The sequence below is a fragment of the Belonocnema kinseyi genome, chromosome 8 (genome assembly GCF_010883055.1).
Source record: "Belonocnema kinseyi isolate 2016_QV_RU_SX_M_011 chromosome 8, B_treatae_v1, whole genome shotgun sequence".
NCBI classification, from domain to species: domain Eukaryota; kingdom Metazoa; phylum Arthropoda; class Insecta; order Hymenoptera; family Cynipidae; genus Belonocnema; species Belonocnema kinseyi.
This window is the reverse complement of record NC_046664.1, coordinates 35393795-35409638: the sequence shown is the minus strand read 5'-3', so window position 1 is coordinate 35409638 and position 15844 is coordinate 35393795. Positions and strand designations below refer to the sequence as shown.

Here is a 15844-nt window from a genome sequence, read left to right as displayed (position 1 = left end):
ATAGAGCTCCAAGGAGATTATGTTGAAAAATAAACAAAAATTTACCCAAAAAAAATTGTTTTTATACTTCATTCTAAGGACTTATTGAACTACCCTCGTAATTTCCAAAACACAAGTCCCAAAACATAATGTCTCAAATAATAGGCCGAAAAATAATTTTTGGATGTTATATTTTTATTTTTAGGTTCAGGAAAAATACGAAAAAAAGCATCCCCACAGTGAATGGAGGTACGAACTTAGGGTGCGATATCTACCTCAAAATTTAAATGACCTTTATGAGAAGGACAAAGTCACCTTTTTCTACTACTACGACCAGGTGAGTTTTTCAAAATTCATTCAGTCAACCTCAAACTTAGGCCAAAATTTAAAATATGGTTTTTCAAAACAAAAAGAAAAAACAGTTTTCAGACTACATTCGATCAAATTGTTATTTTGTTTTCCTGTTTCGTATTTTAAGTTTCTTAATTGAAGAATTTTATAACCTGCTTTCCAAACTAAAATATTTAACCCCTAAAGGGCACACTTCCGTAAAATTACATAAAGAGCATATTGGGTGTTAGGTACCCAAGGGTATTCAAATGTGTGATGTGCCGACGGTATTGGATAGTTTCTTTTACAAGAAAATGAATTAATGATGTTTAATCTATCTAGTTTAAGGAGAAAAAAGGTTTCATAACAGTTTTTGAAATTTAAAGAAGTTTAAAAAAAACCTTTTTCGAACAAAAATTAAAAAAATGACTTCTTTCACTCTCAAATTCATAACTTTTTAAGGTTTTGATATTTTTACTTAAAATTGTACTTGAATCTTATATATCTCTAGGCTTATAGTGTTCGTTTCAAAGAAGGTATTTATTCTAAAAAATAAACGCTTCAATTCAATGAAAAATGAGACACTGTACTTCACGTGATTAAACGATTTTATTGATCTTAAACTGCATATAAAAATTATAAAAATAAAAATTATATGAAAATGGCATAGAAAAATAGGTTTTCATGCAATTTGTTAATCTGGCACCAGATGTTCCATTTTCTTGAATTTGGTACGTTTTGTTAAAGCGCCAATAAGTCGCTGGGTGTTTTATACCCAGTGTGCTCTTTAAGGGTTAAATAAACCAGTTTCCATCTTATTAATTGGAAATCATTTTCAAACTTTATCCGACACAAATACCTAAAATTCCTAATTTTTTGCAAATTTGCAAAGTTCACAAATTGACTTATTTCGTTCAAATCTTCATGGGTTAATAATGATAAATTTTTCCTTTTACTTTGAAATATTCAAAATATTTTCGAGTTGGGTAAATTCTATATCTGTAAATATTGGTTTTTAATTTGTATTACAGATTAAATTGTTATAAATATTATATATAAAATAATGAAAATAACCAACATTTTAATTTTAGAATTTTTGAATTATATGCTCATTTGAAATGAAAGCTCTCCAATAGGGTGCCCAAAAAAATATGCGTTTTTGAATTTTGCAAACCCTATCACTAGAATTAATTTCATTAGGTGAAAAAAATACTGCCATACATTTTTTTTTAATCGAAGATTCCGCTAGGCTACAAAATGCTTTCACCTTTAGAAAGTATTTTTTATCAATTAAAGAATAGGTCCTAAATTTTATGACGAAATGAAAAATTTTGAAGGTAATTTCATCCTATGTATATTATCACATGAAAAAAATATTTATGGGCCCTTTCAGAATATTTGTTGTAATAAAATTACATATTTTCGTCATCTAAGTTCGATAATACCTCCAAAATTTGTGTTTGTTTCATCAAATTTAGCGTTTATTCCTTAATAAGGGATCATTCACAAATTACGTAACGCGGTTTTCTTTATTTCATATCGCTGTATCACTGTTCACTTCACGAAAAATAATATTCTCATCTTTATTTAAACAAAAGAAAAACGCGTTACGTAATTTGTGCATGATCCCTAAGTAGAACATACTTTTTAGGGGAAAAGAATTTTTTAAATCTACATTTTTTCTCAATTGATAACTAATAAAAAAATCATTTCCAGACCAAAAACGGCCTAGCATAACCATAAATAATTTTCCTAAATAAAAGAAAATTTAGGACAGTATTTATTCTACACAAGAAAAAAATTTAAATGCTTTCCCAATATTTACGTAGGATTTTTTTGTTTTTCAAAAGTAAGATTTCGAAATTGGATAATATACAAATTGGGGCAACTGAAAATTCCCGAAAAATAAACTTCCCGACACTACAATTTCTGAAAAACAAAACAAAAAAATATATGAAAAATAAAATTTCCGAAATGATCACATTCCCGAAATGTGAAAATCCCCTAATTGTAAAATTCCCGAGCAGTTCAGAATATTGCCGAATTTGAAAATTTTATTTATATTTCAATTTATATGATCTTAAATTATTATTTATAGTTAATTTAAATTTTTTTAATATTCTAAAAATATTTATTAATTCATAATTTAAATTAATAATTTTTATTAATAAAATCATTTGTAATCCTAATAATATTATAATATATAAATTTAATTTCATTTTAAAATCAACAATTGATAAATTTGATTAAGAAAATCATAATCAATTTTGTTAAATTATTGCTCTTGTAATACAATGTCTTATTATTGTATTGTTCTTTTGCATTGAGAAATATTTTTGTTTTTAATTATTTTTATCTCAAATCATAATTCAAAAAGATACATTTACATCTCTCTTGTTATCCAAATATTTCATTGTTGTATTTTTAATGCATGAATATATAATTTATTAAAAATATATTTTTTAAATGGTTTAATTGTTCGAGCATTTTCCATGTCGTGAATTTTATATTTCGATAATTTTATAATCTCAGGAATTTTCTATATCGAATATTTTCTTTTTCTAAAATTGTACATTGTCCAGGATATTTATTTTTCCGGATTTTTGAGTCATCCCTACAAGTTGGTAGGTTTCGAACTTCGATTAAATCCAAATCGAAATCTTTCAAATAATTTTTCACATTTTAGTGTTCAAAAATCTTCAATTTTAAATCATTACAAGCTTTTATTAGATTTAATTAAAAAATTGATTAATTTCCAATTGAAAATCGTAAAAATATGAAATTAAAAACCATGATTTGGAAGATAAGAGAATTTACTCTACATTTCTCAATTAGTCTATTTGCATCTAAAATTGCATTGCAAAATTTGACATGGAAACAAAAATTTTATTGTGTAAATTTTGTGGACACCCTGTTAATAAAAAATATTTTTAAACAATTTTTATAATTTCAGGTTCGAAATGATTATTTGAATGCGAATCATTCAACTCTAGATCAGGATGTTGCCGTTCAATTATGCTGTCTAGAAATTAGGTACTTTTTCAAAGACATGCCCCAAATTGCTTTGGATAAAAAGAGCAATCTGGAATATTTGGAAAGAGAGGTTCGTCACAATTATTAATATTTATCTATGACCTAAAATAATAAAAAATAAATTTAAGGACAATATTTGTTCTGGTTATTAAAAATTTATATCTCGAATTCAAATTAAGAGTTTTCAAAATTGTACATTTTTATTTTACAGTCTAATGATTTTTGTTTAATATAATCCATTTTAGGTCAAAAATGCTAAAATAACATATTGCCGTTAGAATTTGGTAAATATTGGTTCAAATCTAATGATTTTTATTTTAAAAAAATAATGTTCGATGAACCTAATATTTTTTTGTTTAAAATCACTGACTTCCTGTGACAAATGTTAAAATTTATATCGATTTCCGGCAAAAAAGCGAGCATAACCCAATATTATTTTTTTAAATTAATCTTTCTTGAAATATAATTTGTTATTAAAATTATTCATTTCAATTGTAATTCTATTTTGTAAAAAAAAAAATTACAAATGCCAATTTTCAACGAAAAACACTACCATAATATAACATAAAATTATTGAGATTCGTCATTTTTTCTGAAATCTAAGAGTATTTGTTTAAAATAGCTGATTTTTGTACCCAAATCTAAAATTTTCTTTGAAATATAATTATTTTTTTACCTAAAATAACGAGTTCTGGTGTAAAACGATAACAGAACGTGAAAATCTTTAAAAAATGGTGAATCGTCTTTGAAACCAGATGATTTTTCAATAAAAATTTTAATTTCTGACGAAAAACAATATCAGTAATAGAAATTGTAAACGTTTGTGAATTTTGTTATTTAAAACAAAAATCTGTGTATTTAAATCTAATAATTTTTTTATTAAAAATGCCACTTTGTAACGAAATTGAATTTTTCAGATTGATATTTCTAATTTTTGTATTTTAAAACTTAAAAGGTAGTTAGAAGAACGAAATTACAAAATAGTTCAAAAATTTGTATTTCTAACTTAACAGAACAGAATTTTAAATCTCCTTGGAAATCTAATTATTGTTGTTTAAAATAATCGACTTCCTGAAAAAAATAACAAAACTTGAAACTTTTAAAAAATTGCAAATTTTGTCAAAACTGCAATTAGTTATGTTTGAAAATACAATTATTTTCTGTGAAACGCTAATATAATCTAAAGTTGTTCGAAAATTATAAACATTTTAAACTCCAATGATTATTTATTAAAAATGTCAATTTTTAGCAAAAATATTAATCCAAACATTGTAGAAAAACGCTAAATAAAATAATCTAAAATTCTTTAAAAGTAGTATTTGTAGCGTAAATAATAATATAATATTTTTTCAATAATTTGTTAGATAATTCGAAAGTTTTTTTTTTAAAGCGCGCAACAGCATTAATTTAAAAAATTTCAAATTGATATAAAACAACTAAAAGTTTCCATTTATAAATATAATAACAATACTCAATAATAATGATAATAAAATAATTTTAAAAAATAATAAGAAAATGAAAATAATATCCCAATGATTTTAATTTTTCAGGTCGGTCTACACAAATTTTTACCACGCTCGGTTCTAAACGGCATGAAACCGAAAGCCTTGAGAAAACTAATTCAGCAGCATTTCAAAAAAGTCGCTGCCCTTTCGGAACTGGAATGCATGTTTAAATTCTTCGATCTATTACGCTCTCATTATCGATTTGATCAAGAGCGTTTTATTTGTGCTTTGGGGGTAAGAAAAATATTTTAAAAATTAAAATATTTTTTAAAAATATCTCTTTTACAAAGAATTACATTCATTTTTCAATTTTAGTCGAGTTGGTCGATTCCTGTGGAACTAGTCATTGGTCCTGATCTTGGAATTTCCCACATGGCTCATAGAGGTGGAACTGCGGTAAGTTTTTTAAAAATACAAATCCAGAAATACTTGAAATATTTAAATATTCTGACGTTCCTGAATTCTGTTCTCTTTTTTTTCCGAATTTTTTGTTTTTTCGCATAAATGCGAATTAATAAAAACCCATCATAAAATACAATTTTTTATGGTTGAAGGTTAATTCTTTTTAACTGAAAACTCTACTATTATATTTTTGGTTCAGAATTTATCTCTTTTAGTTAAAAATTCAACGACTTGGTTGAAGATTTGACTGTTTTGTTAAAAATTCTTTTCTATTTTTAATTTTTTTTTTATGCTGAAAATTTAACCGGTCTACTTTTATCTGATTTTTATTTTAAGTTGAAAATTCAACTGTTACTATCTTTTTTTTAAATTAATTTATGAAACTTTAAATTTGAATATTATCTTTTTTAATGAAAATCGATTGTTTTTAGTTGAAAATTAATGTTGTTTTTTGAAAATTTGTAAATTAAATTAATTAAATAAAATTCGCTTTGGTAGAAATAAAATTGTAGTATTTCTAATAAAAGCATTCAAAATTTTATTATTTCCTAGTGTACGCATTAAAAGTTAAAAATGATGAATTTTCAATAGTAGATCTTCGAAATTGAACTTTTCCGTAAAAATGGTTGAAAATTACATACCTCTAAAATATAAATCTTGAAAATTTAATAATATGCAATTCCATATTTTCAAAATTTCAGAATTTGTACTTGTAACTATTCAAAATTGTAGAACTTTGAATTTAAAATCGCTAAAATCGAAGCTTTTAATTTTGAAAATTTACCATTAGAAACTCTGTATTTTTTGTGATTTAAATTTTGAAATTTGATTATTTTGAAAGATTTAGCATCAAAAGCTCTTGACTTTTGATTTTTAAAATCATCACAATTTAACAATTTTTATTTTACATCTTAAAAATAAAAGAAAAATTTTATTTGAAATCGTTTAAATAACATTTTTTATTAAGAATTTTTATTTTTTATTTGAAAATTCATCCACTTGGTTGTTAGTCGAAATATTTGGTTAAAAGTTCATTTTATTAGTTGGAGAGTTACATATTTGGTTGAAAAATCTGTTTTTTTTTTAAATTAATTTTTTGAACTGTAAAATTAAATGTTTAATTTTTGAATTAAAATTTATTACTTTTAGTTGAATATTGATGTGTTTTGTTGAAAATTCGTCTGTTTTGGTAGAAATATAATCTTTTTAGTTCAAAAATAACTTTTTTGTTGAAAATTTAACTGTTTTGTTTCAACAAATTATTTTTTTCGTTTAAAATCCTATAATATTTGTAGAAAATTCATCTATTCGGTTAAAAAGTCATGCATTTTGTTGAAAATTCGATTTCTTTTGCTACAATTATAATTTTTTTATTTGAAAATTCAACTATTTATTTGGTTACACAACTTTATTAAAAATTTATTTTACCAGTTGAAGATTCATCTCTTTGGGTGAAAATTTTGTTTAAATTAAATTTTTTGATGAAAATTTAACTGTTTTGTTGAAAACTTGCCTTTTTGCGTTAATTTTTTTTTTAATTAAACTATTTCGTTGAAACTTAACTTTTTTTGTTAAAAATTCGTCTCTTTAGCTTGTGACTTTAACAATTTGGTTGAAATTTTATTTCTTTTTTCACTAAAAAGCTTTCGTTTGTCGAAAATTCAAATTTCTTTTTAGAAATTCTTCATTTTGGTTTGAAAATTTATGTATTTTTGCAAAAATGTTGCCTTTTCTGATTGAAAATAAATCTGCTTTGGTTGGATATCCAACTATATTGTTGAAAATTCGTATTTTTTGGTTGAATCAAACTATTTTGTTAGAAATTTATCCGTTTCGGTTGAAAATTTAACTTTTTTCATGTTTTATTTTTGTTCACATTAATTTTTTCAACTAAAAATGTAACTGTTCCATCTTTGGTTCAAAATTTATCTTTTTTATTTAATAACTCAACAATTTTGTTAAAAATACATCTTTTGCAGTTGAAACTTCAACTAATTAGATGAAAATTCAATTATTTTATTTGAAAATTATTTTGGTTAAAAATGCAACTATATTTTTAAAAAGTCAAGGCTAGAAAATTCCTCCTTTTGAATTGAAAGTTCCAATGTCATGTACAAAATTAGTCTTTTTGTCTGTATCTCTTCGGGTTTAAAAGTCTACAATTATATTTTCGATTCAAAATTATTAATGAAAATTTAAATCTTTTGTTGAAATTCATCATTTTGGTTTTAAAATTTTACTGTTTTGTGGAAAATTCCTGTTTTTTGGAAAGAAAGTTCGTCCTTTTGTATTGAAAATTCTTTTAAAAATCATCTTTCTTGATTGAAATTTAACTTTTTTTATTAAAATTTGATCTTTTTGGGTTTTTTAAGTCTACAATTAGAATTTTGATTCAAATATATTATTATGTTGCTGAAAATTTATTTATTTTTTGGAAAATTTAACAATTTTGTTAAAAGTTCATCTTTAGTGGATGAAAATTCGTCTTTTAGGTTTGAAAATTGAACTATTTGGTTGAAATTGGTCCGTTTTGTTGAAAATTTATCTTTTCGGGTTTAAAAGTCCACTATTATATTTTTGGTTAAAAATGATTAATATATGGTTGAAAATTTAATTTTTATGTTGGAAATTCGCCAAATTTGTTGAAAGATAATCGTTTTTGGTTTAAAATTAAACTGTTTTGTAGAAAATTCGTCTTTTTGGATTTAAAAATTCAAATATTTGGTTGAAAATTTACTTTTTTGTTGAAAATTTAACAATTTGGTTAATAGGTCAGCATTTTTGTTTGAAAGTTAAACTACGCGATTTTTAATTCAACTGTTTGATTTGAACGTATTTATTTTTTTGTTGAAAATTCAACTATTTAGTTTAAAAAGCATTTTTCGTGGTTGAAATTTAACTTTTTTGTTAAAATTTTATCTTTTTAGGTTTTAAAGTCTACAATTATAATTTTCTTTAAAATATATTATTATATTGCTTGAGATTTATATTTTTTGTTGAAAATTCAATAATATTGTTAAAAGATAATCGTTGTTGGTTTAAAATTCAACTGTTTTGTAGAAAATTCATCTTTTTTGTTAAAAATTCGACAAGGTTGTTAAAAGATAATCGTTTTGGTTTAAAATTCAACTGTTTTGTAGAAAATTCGTTTTTTTGGATTTAAAAATTTAACTATTTGGTTGCTAATGTACTTTTTCGTTGAAAATTCAACAATTCGGTTAATATGTCATCATTTTTATTTGAAGGTTAAACTACGCGATTTTTAATTCAACTGTTTGATTTAAACGTATTAATTTTTTTGTTGAAAATTCAACTATTTAGTTTAAAAAACATCTTTCGTGGTTGAAAGTTAACTTTTTTGTTCAAATTTTATCTTTTTGGGTTTTAAAGTCTACAATGATAATTTTGATCAAAATCTATTATTATATTGTTTAAAATTTAATTATTTTTTTGTTGAAAATTCAAAAATATTGTTTAAAGCTAAACATTTTTGGTTTAAAATTAAACTATTTAGTTGAAAATGTACTTTTTTGTTGAAAATTTATCTTTTTGGATTTGCAAATTTATAATTATATTTTTTTAAAACTAATATTATGTAGTTGAAAATTTAACAGTTTGGTTAATAGGTCATTCTTTTTATTTGAAAGTTAAAGTTACTCGATTCTTAATACAACTTTTTGGTCTAATCTTATTTTTTTTTTTAATTGAACTATTTAGTTAAAAAAAAATCATCTGTCTTAGTCCAACGTTAACTTTTTTGATAAAATTTTATCTTTTTGGGTTTTAAAGGCTACAATTATAATTTTGATTGAAATATATTATTATGTGGCTTAACATTTTTTTTACTCAACAATTTTGTTAAAAGGTCACCTTTAATGGTTGAAAATTCGTTATTTAGATTTTAAAATTTAAATATTCGGTTGAAAGTCGTCTGTTTTGTTGAAAATTTATCTTTTCTGGTTTAGAAGTCCACTATTATATTTTTGGTTCAAAAATATTAATATATGGTTGAAAATTTAATTTTTATGTTGAAAATTCAACAAATTTGTTGAAAGATAATCGTTTTTGGTTTAAAATTCAACTTTTTTGAGGAAAATTCGTCTTTTTGGATTTAAAGTTTCAACTATTCGGTTGAAAATTAACTTTTTCGTTGAAAATTCAACAAATCAAATAAAATTAAATAAAAAATAAACAAATTAAATATTTAATTTTTGAATTAAAATTTATTACTTTTTGTTTAACATTGATGTGTGTTGTTGAAAGCATAATATTAATTATTTAATATATTTTGTTTGGAAGTTAAACTACGCGATTTTTAATTCTACTGTTTGGTCTAAACTTTTTTATTTGTTTGTTGAAAATTCAATTGTTTAGTTTAAAAAGCATCTTTCTTGGTTGAAAGTTAACTTTTTCGTTAAAATTTGATCTTTTTAGGTTTGAAAGTCTACAACTATAATTTTGATCAAAATATATTATTATATTGTTTAAAATTTACATTTTTTTGGTTGAAAATTCAACTATTTAGTTTAAAAAGCATCTTTCGTGGGTTAAAGTTAACCTCTTTGTTAAAATTTTATCTTTTTAGGTTTGAAAGTCTACAATTATAACAATTATAATTTTCTTTAAAATATATTATTATCTTGTTTAAAATTTATATCTTTTTGTTGAAAATTCGATAATTTTGTTAAAAGATAATCGTTTTTGGTTTAAAATTCAACTGTTTTGTAGAAATTTCGTATTTTTGAAATTAAGAATTCAAATTTTTGGTAGAAAATTTATCTTTTTTGTTAAAAATTCGACAAAGTTGTTAAAAGATAATCGGTTTTGGTTTACAATTCAACTGCTTTGTAGAAAATTCGTCTTATTGGATTTAAAAATTCAACTATTTGGTTGAAAATGTACTTTTTCGTTGAAAATTCAACAATTCGGTTAATAGGTCATCATTTTTGTTTGAAAGTTAAACTGCTCGATTTTTAATTCAACTGTTTGATTGAAACGTATTTATTTTCTTGTTGAAAATTCAACTATTTAGTTTAAAAAACATCTTTCGTGGTTGAAAGTTAACTTTTTTGTTAATATTTTTATCTTTTTAGGTTTTAAAATCTACAATTATAATTTTGATCAAAATCTATTATTATATTGTTAAAAATTTATATTTTTTTGATTGAGAATTCAACTATTTGATTTAAAAAGCATCTTTCGTGGTTTAAAGTTAACCTATTTGTTAAAATTTTATCTTTTTAGGTTTGAAAGTCTACAATTATAACAATTATAATTTTCTTTAAAATTTTGTTATTATCTTGTTTAAAACTTATATCTTTTTGTTGAAAATTCGATAATTTTGTTAAAAGATAATCGTTTTTGGTTTAAAATTCAACTGTTTTGTAGAAAATTCGTCTTTTTGAAATACGACCATCTAAAAGAGATCTTTTTAATAAAGTTTTTTTTTTTTCGTGATTGAAAGTTAAGTTTTTTGTTCAAATTTTATCTTTTTAGGTTGAAAAGTCTACAATTCTAATTTTAATTAAAATATCTTATTATATTGTTTAAAATTTATTTATTTTTTTTCAAAATTCAACAGTTCGGTTAATAGGTCATTCTTTTGATTGAAAGTTAAAATACTCGATTTTTAATACAACTGTTTGGCCTCTACTTATTTTTTTTTTAAATTGAACTATTTATTCTTAAAAAAAAACATCTGTCTTAGTCGAACGTTAACTTTTTTGTTAAAATTTCATCTTTTGGGGTTTTAAAGTCTAAAATTATAATTTTGATAAAAATATATTATTATATGGCTTAACTTTTTTTTTTGGTCCCATTAATTTTATTAAAAAGTCATCCGTAGTGGTTTAAAGTTCGTCTTTTTGATATGAAAATTTAACTATTGGTTTAAAGTGTTTGCAGTATTCAGGGAAACTAGCACATAGAAAGAAATTTGTGAATGAAGAACAATATAATTGGAGATAAATAGATACAAAAGGTCTTGCACAATGGTTATGAATCAACTAACTCATTTAGTAAGTTTTGACGTGACAAAACAAAAACACGTCGTACGCGATATATAAACGCAGAGGCTGGAATACATTTAAATTAACAAATCCAACAGAAAGTTGTTTGTTCTGTTGAAAATTTATCTTTTCGGGTTCAAAAGTCCACGATTATATTTTTGGTTAAATATGATTAATATATGGCTACAGTTTTTTTTAATTCCATTCATTTTAGATTTGAAATTTTAACTATTTGTTTGAAAGTTGTCCGTTTTGTAGAAAATTTATATTTTCGAATTCAAAAGTCCACGATTATATTTTTGGTTAAAAATGATTAAAATATTATTGAAAATTCAATTTTTATGTTGCGAATTCAACAATTTTGTTGAAAGATCATCGTTTTTGGTTGAAAATTCATCATGTTTGTTTGAAAATGCAACTATTCAGTTGACAATTCAATTGTTTTGTAGAAAATTAAATTATTTTCTTTAAATTTTATCTTTTTTGGTAGAAAATTGAACTGTATTGATCCATTTTGTTTGAAAATTCATAAATAAAATTAACTAATCTCTTTTCTGTATTTGGAAGAATTTATTTCCCTGTTATTTCCTTATTTCAGTGAAAAATTATCCAACTTACCCTTTTTCGCGAGGATTTTGGGCAGTGCATTTTTTAAATTTAATTAATCAATTAATTACTAGTTAATCTCTGAATTAATTTATGAAGAAAAGAAATTTTATTTTTCCAGCCTACGAGAATGGCTGAATTCTCGGATATTCAGTCGATTCAAACCCTCGTCTCGGATTGTAAAGAACACACAAAAGCTTGCATTAAATTAAGAGTTGCAGGAGCAGCGGAAACTCTAAGTATCACTTGTTCTAGTTTAGAGCAGGCCGAAAGTTTAGCGGATTTAATTGATGGCTATTGCAGATTAGTCACTGGTAGTAACACTTCCCTCTGGAATAGGAAAGGTAAATCAGTTTAAAATTCTTTTAAAATTGACAGTTTGAAAAGAACAAACTAATCTAACTGTATTATTTCTGTTGATACTAATTTTCCAAATATTAAAATTGAGCCAATTTCCTTATTCCAAGCTGCTTCGTGGAAAAATTATCCCTGCCCTTGCAAAGGTTTGTGTACTTTTTATCCTTTGAAATTTCAAATTTTACCTGAAAAGTAAATATACCTTGGAAAAAATATATTCTAACGATTGATTTAATTTTAGATGCGCATCCGCCAAAGTATAGACAAGAAGATAGCGAAAGTCCCGATAAAAATGCTGGGAAAACTGGAACGATTTTGTCTGAGGATTATGCGGAAATTGTCGACGAGGAAGGAGATTATTCGACTCCAGCGAGTAAGTTGAAGAGTAATTAAATACGCTAAATAAATTTTATAATTTTCAATATTTCAAATTCATAATTTTGTTTTACCATTTTATATTCGAAAAATTATAAGAATTAAAAAATAAAAGAATTGAACTATTATAAAAAAGCATTAAGAGTCTTGATTTACAAATATTTAAAAAAAAATTTAATTGAAAATAATTAAAATTGATGCATTTTTTAATTGTAAGTCTTAAAAATTGAAGTATTTAAACAAAAAAAGAATAAAAATTTTATCATTTTCTACTATACGCATTAAATATAAAAGAGCCTTCAATTGCATATATTCAAAACTAAATTTTTAAAAATTAAAATCGTTCAAATTGAAGAGTTTTTAATTTTGAAAATGTACAATTAAAAATTCTGTACTGTTTGTGATTTAAATTTGAAATTTCATCAATTTGGAAAATTCTAATTGACAACTCTTGACTTTTGATTTTCAAAATCATCACAATTTAAGAATTTGTATTTTCACATCTTTAACATTTTAAATTTTCAATTGAAATTCGTTTTAATTGCAGAATTTTCAATGGTAAATTTTCAGAATTTAACTAATAAAAAAAAGGATCAAAATTACATATCTGTAAAATATTAAATCTTGAAAATTAAATAATTTGAAATTCTGTATTTTCAAGATTCGAGAATTCGTACTTTTAACTATTAAAAATTGTAGTACTTTGAATTGTAAATGTTCAAAATTAGAGTTTTTAATTTTGAAAATTAAAAAGTATGCATGTTTTAAGTTTCATAATTGAAGATTTTGCAATGTCAATTATTTAGATTTAAAATTTCAACAACTTGAAAGGTTTTGAACTGAAAACTCTCAATTTTTTATTTTCAGAATCATCAAAACTTGAGAATTTTCAATTGAAAATCCTTAAAGTTGAAGAATTTTCAGCTGTAAACCTTCAAAATTTTATTTATATAAAATTGAAGAGTTTTTTAAATTCAAAAGTTTTACAATTAAAAATTCGGACAAATAATAAAAAAGTTGTAAGATTTAGAATTTAAAACTTGACTTTTGATCTTTAAAATTCTCAAAATTAAAAAAAAGTGTCATAATACTTTTTTTTTAAATGCAAGAATTTCGAATTGTATTTTTTCAAAATTGCAGAACTTTGAATTGTATTTTTTTTCATTTACAGTTTTTTAATTTTGAAAATTTACCATGAAAAATTCTGTACTTTTTGGGATTTAAACTTGAAATTTTATCAATTTGGAAAATTTTAGATTGCAAACTCTTGACTCTTCTTCTTCAAAAACAGCAAAATTTTTAATTTTTTACTGAGAATTTAAAGCTTGATTTTTTAATTCCAAAATCATGAAAAGCATTCCAATTTCAGATTTTTATTCATATATCTTTAAAATTGAAAGATTTTTATTTTTCAAATTTTAACATTAAAAATTATGCAAGTTTTAAGTTTTACAATTTTAAATTCTGTAATATGTTGGATGCTTTACTTCAAAATTGAACTAATGAAAAAAACATTTAAAACTGTATCATTTTAAATTATACACATTAAAAATATAATAACAATTTATATATCTGGTATTCAAATAAAAGTTACAGATTACTAAAGGCTGAAAAAATAAAAATTCGATTAAAATTGTTTAAATTGTTGATGTAGCTATTTGAATATTAATAATGATTTATGATTATTAGTTATATTTAAAGTACTTTCAATGGAAGAATATATTTTAATTTGATAATCAAGCAATCGAAATAAGAAATCTCTTTTTTTTATAGTTAATGTTTGTTTTTTTTCTATTTTAGCAAGAGATTACGAAATAGTCAGAAATCATGTCGAGTTGGGAGAAATAATAGGAGAAGGACAATTCGGAAATGTTCACAAAGGTTCCTATAAAGGACGAGATGGTCAAACAATTGCAGTTGCCGTGAAAACTTGCAAAGTTGATGCTGATTTAGCAACAGCCGAAAAGTTCCTCGAAGAAGCCTGTAAGCATAATTTATATCAAAAAATTTTTGTTCCTTTTTTTAAACAATATTTTTACCTGGAAAATTCAGGCAATTTTTTAAAAGTCTGCCAATTTTTTCGAGAGCATACCTCAGTTTTTAAAAAATTAAAATATAAAATTCAATAATAATGATTCTTCATTTGCAAAGGTTGCTTTTTATATAAGTGTGTTTAACTTTTTTGGTTTAAAGTTTGTACCTTTTGGTAGAAAATCGATCTTCTTGGTTGAAAATTCATATTTTTGCTTGAAAATTCAACAGTTTTGTTTGCAATTTTTTTCAATCCCTTCACTGCTGAAGATTTAACTCATGTGGAAAATTCGTCTTTTTTGGTTGAATTCAACTATTTTAGATTAAAAAAATGTATTTTTTTTATTGAAATATCAATTAATATATTTTTCATTCAGAATTAATCTTCTTTGGAATTAAAATTTAATTACTCTGTTAAAAGTTTAAACTCTTTTATTAACGATTTTTTTCCAGTTTCAAAGCTTAACTATTTTGTGGAAATTGTTTTTCATTCATTGAAAATGAATTTTTTTGACAAAATATTTGAATTTAAAATAATTAATTCATTAAACTAAAAATTTTAATATGTCCAGTTTTTGCTTGAAATTTCGACTACAACCCTTTTTGTTGGAAATTCAACTACTTGGTTAACAATGAAACTACTTTTTTAAAAATTAATTTTTTAACTAATTCTTCCGTTTTTTTGTTGAAAATTTATATCTTTAGTTGAAAATTAATGTATTTTCTTAAAAAATAATTTCTTTGTTTAGAAATTAACTACTTATTTGAAAATTCTTTTTTTTTCAGCTGAAAATCTAACTATTTTATTTTTTATTCAAAAATGATTTTTCTTAGTTGACAATTTGTCTTTTTTATCAAAAAAATTCATCTTTATGGTCGAAAAATTAATCTTTTTGGGCCAAAATTCAACTATTTTGTTCATGATTAATGTTATATTACAGATTTATCATTAAAGTTGAAAATTTATTGCTTTGATTGGAAATTTAACTACGTATAAGCAAAAAATTTCATTAATTGAAAATTAATTTCTTTGCTTTAAAATTTAACCATTTTGTTGAAATTTCGTTTTTTTTTTTTGAAAATTGTTTTTTTTTTTAATTGAAAATTGATCTACTTTCTTTGAAAGTTCTTTTTTTCATTAATTTTTATAAACTGAAAATCTTACTATTCAATTTTTGTTTAAAAATGGATTTTTCTTAGTTGAAAATTCGTCTCTTT

General features: G+C 23.0%; 1 protein-coding gene across 4 annotated transcripts in view; it reads left to right on the top strand.

Annotated features, from left to right (window-relative positions):
- Window positions 1-15844, top strand: part of LOC117178897 (focal adhesion kinase 1) — a 102142-nt gene that overhangs the window by 43324 nt on the left and 42974 nt on the right. For all 4 annotated transcript variants that reach the window (XM_033370428.1, XM_033370427.1, XM_033370430.1 and 1 more), the window contains exons 5-12: window positions 185-316; window positions 3263-3412; window positions 4893-5081; window positions 5163-5243; window positions 11985-12207; window positions 12331-12366; window positions 12462-12593; window positions 14396-14578. In XM_033370428.1, coding sequence (XP_033226319.1) covers window positions 185-316; window positions 3263-3412; window positions 4893-5081; window positions 5163-5243; window positions 11985-12207; window positions 12331-12366; window positions 12462-12593; window positions 14396-14578 — 1126 coding nt within the window. The remainder of the gene's footprint in view (window positions 1-184; window positions 317-3262; window positions 3413-4892; window positions 5082-5162; window positions 5244-11984; window positions 12208-12330; window positions 12367-12461; window positions 12594-14395; window positions 14579-15844) is intronic.